Here is a 2,564-nt window from a genome sequence, read left to right as displayed (position 1 = left end):
AAAGGAATAAACATCTGTGTGTTCTTTCCTTGGGCCATCTCAGTCTCTCGCACTTCCCCTTACACACACACACACACACACACACACACACTTGCTCACATATCTAAACTCGTTTTTACACACATACACACATACTCTCATACATACATACATCTACTCACACACACACTTTCACAATACCTGCACACTCATACACACACACACATATACTCATTCACTCAGACATAGTCTCTCTCACACACACACACACACACACACACACTTTCACAATACCTGCACACTCATACACACACACACACACACACACACACATTCACAATACCTGCACACTCACACACACACACACACACACACACACACTCATTCACTCAGACACACAGTCTCTCACACACATACTCACTCACTCAATCTCTCTCTCTCTCTCTCATATCTCATGTTATGTGATGAAATATATAATTAAGTAAAAGCAGGATTATTTCCCTTTGCAACATTCTCTGTTCCTTCTTCACGATACACCAAGATAGTGTTCCAGTGTGGCCTTGGCTGTGAGACTTTGGTTACTGGAACCAGCTGAAGAACCAAAGAACTCCAAGAACTCATGGTTGACAGAAGTTGAGAGATGCCCATTGTGTGTGTGTGTGTGTTATTATCTCCTTGCCTCGTCACTGTATAATAATTGTAAAAAAAAAATGTCCCCGTCATGCAAGCTGTGTCCTTCATTCCTAATCTTTCCTGAAAATATGTTTGGTAAGAAGGGAAATATTACCTTAGTGAGACACAAGTGAGGGTTGGTAACAGGATGAGCATCCAGCCATAGAAAATCTGCCTCAACAAAATCCCATCCACTCCATTGAAATGATGTTGTCATCAATAATGAAAATGGTAATTTTTCAGATAAATTGAATTACGTTTTGTTGTTTAAATCTGTTGATTTAATTGGAAAGATTAATTGGTTTTTCTTTTTTTCCAGCTGCAATTCCTCTGGTTGATCCTAATTTTGAACTTCTCCCAATCCACTTCCCGAATGATCCAACGGATAAAATAAACTGGAAGATGCATGAAAAGAATCCTCAACCTTCAGAACTTGGTTTAGACGAACGACTTCTGCTTCTACAGAACTATTTGGAGCTCGATTGGTTGCCAATGACCCACCCTAATGAATTGGAAGACGCTGAATGTATGGACCAGAAATCCTGTGGCTCACACGAATCAGATCAGAGCGATGTGAGTAGCTGTGGAGGTTCAGTGTCGGGGAATACGACGGTGAAAGAGAAGAAGAAAGATTTGAAAGAGAAACGAATGAGTCAACAGATGCAAACGGTTGCCAAACAGTTTGGCAGCATCGGTAAGTCAATGGGGAAAAAACTGAAAAAGAACTTCAGCATCGGTAAATCGGGGAAGTTGTTACCCCCAGAAGTCGGTGAAAAGTTGAGTCGACCGACGTCGGTCGGGGGTGGGGTTACTCAAAGTACGAAACTAACTATTAGTATAGCGATGTTTCTCGAGAGAGACAAAGTTCTATGTGCCAAACTGTCAACAAACAAAACTTCAGTTCAGAAAGAACTGATTCGTAATTATTTATTCAATGCAAATAAAAGATTTGAGAAAGAGGTTGAAAGTCGTCGGAAACGTGAAGAAGAAGGATTCGGTCGCGGTGCTGTGAACCGTCGGGAGAGGACTTGTTTACCGACCAAGTGTGTTACAACGGACTGTAATATGTACGGGACTGTGGAGACGTCGTATTTGTGTTCTAAGTGTTATTCTCAACAAAAACAGCAGGCGATGAACCAGGAGAAAAGCAAAGGTCAGGTAGGGGGTATTTACAATACGTACCCTTGTCATGGGAAATGGTCTGAGCAGATCCCAGCTTCCACGTACGCACAGACTCATAGCAAGTCCAAGTTCTTCACCAGTGCCATGGATAAGGGGTGCAACACTATTCCCACAACCAGTGTTGGCATGGTAACGAGGGGTGTGCCTGAGCAGCTGTGCGGCTCCCAGACTCTGCCTGCAACATTCGGCAAGCAACGTCCCTCTTCACTGGAATTCTTGGCTGGCGGCGGCGGCACCAATAGTTACGGCGGAGAAGACGTGGATGCAGACCTCAACAGCGAGATGAAACAGTTGTCGACTAACATACCTTCACATGAAGATGTCACTATTATTGCCTCTACTACCACATCTACATCTGTCGCAACTACTACAGTCACTAATAGTACCACTGCGGCTACAAGTAATGCTACTGTTTCTTCGTCGTGTGAGTTTACACCAATCCAGCCTCAACTAGCGTTGAACGAGAGGGGTTTGCCGATCGTGGTCAACAACAACCAACCCTGCTGTCGTACACCATCTCCTGACTATGACAACGTGGACTACCTGAGTTTTAAGAAAAATAACTTAAATCAGGCCGAAACGGTTATGGATTGCGCAAACAAAGCCAACCTGTTGTATGTGTCTGGGGTGGACGGCGCCAATACGCCAATTCATTGCCTGACGAAAGGATGCGAGTTCTATGGAAGCCTTGACAGAAATTCTTTATGTTCGAAATGTTACAAAGAAAGTAC

At 43.5% G+C, this 2,564-nt stretch overlaps 1 protein-coding gene across 1 annotated transcript in view; it reads left to right on the top strand.

The window, feature by feature from the left end:
• The window catches only part of LOC106883172 (uncharacterized), a 59,320-nt gene that overhangs the window by 50,424 nt on the left and 6,332 nt on the right, over positions 1-2,564 (top strand). The window contains exon 7 of the mRNA XM_052975769.1: positions 971-2,560. Coding sequence (XP_052831729.1) covers positions 971-2,560 — 1,590 coding nt within the window. The remainder of the gene's footprint in view (positions 1-970; positions 2,561-2,564) is intronic.

The sequence above is a fragment of the Octopus bimaculoides genome, chromosome 22 (assembly GCF_001194135.2).
Source record: "Octopus bimaculoides isolate UCB-OBI-ISO-001 chromosome 22, ASM119413v2, whole genome shotgun sequence".
Taxonomy (NCBI): Eukaryota; Metazoa; Mollusca; class Cephalopoda; order Octopoda; family Octopodidae; genus Octopus; species Octopus bimaculoides.
The sequence above is the reverse complement of the archived record's forward strand: the minus strand, read 5'-3'. Positions and strand labels throughout refer to the sequence as shown.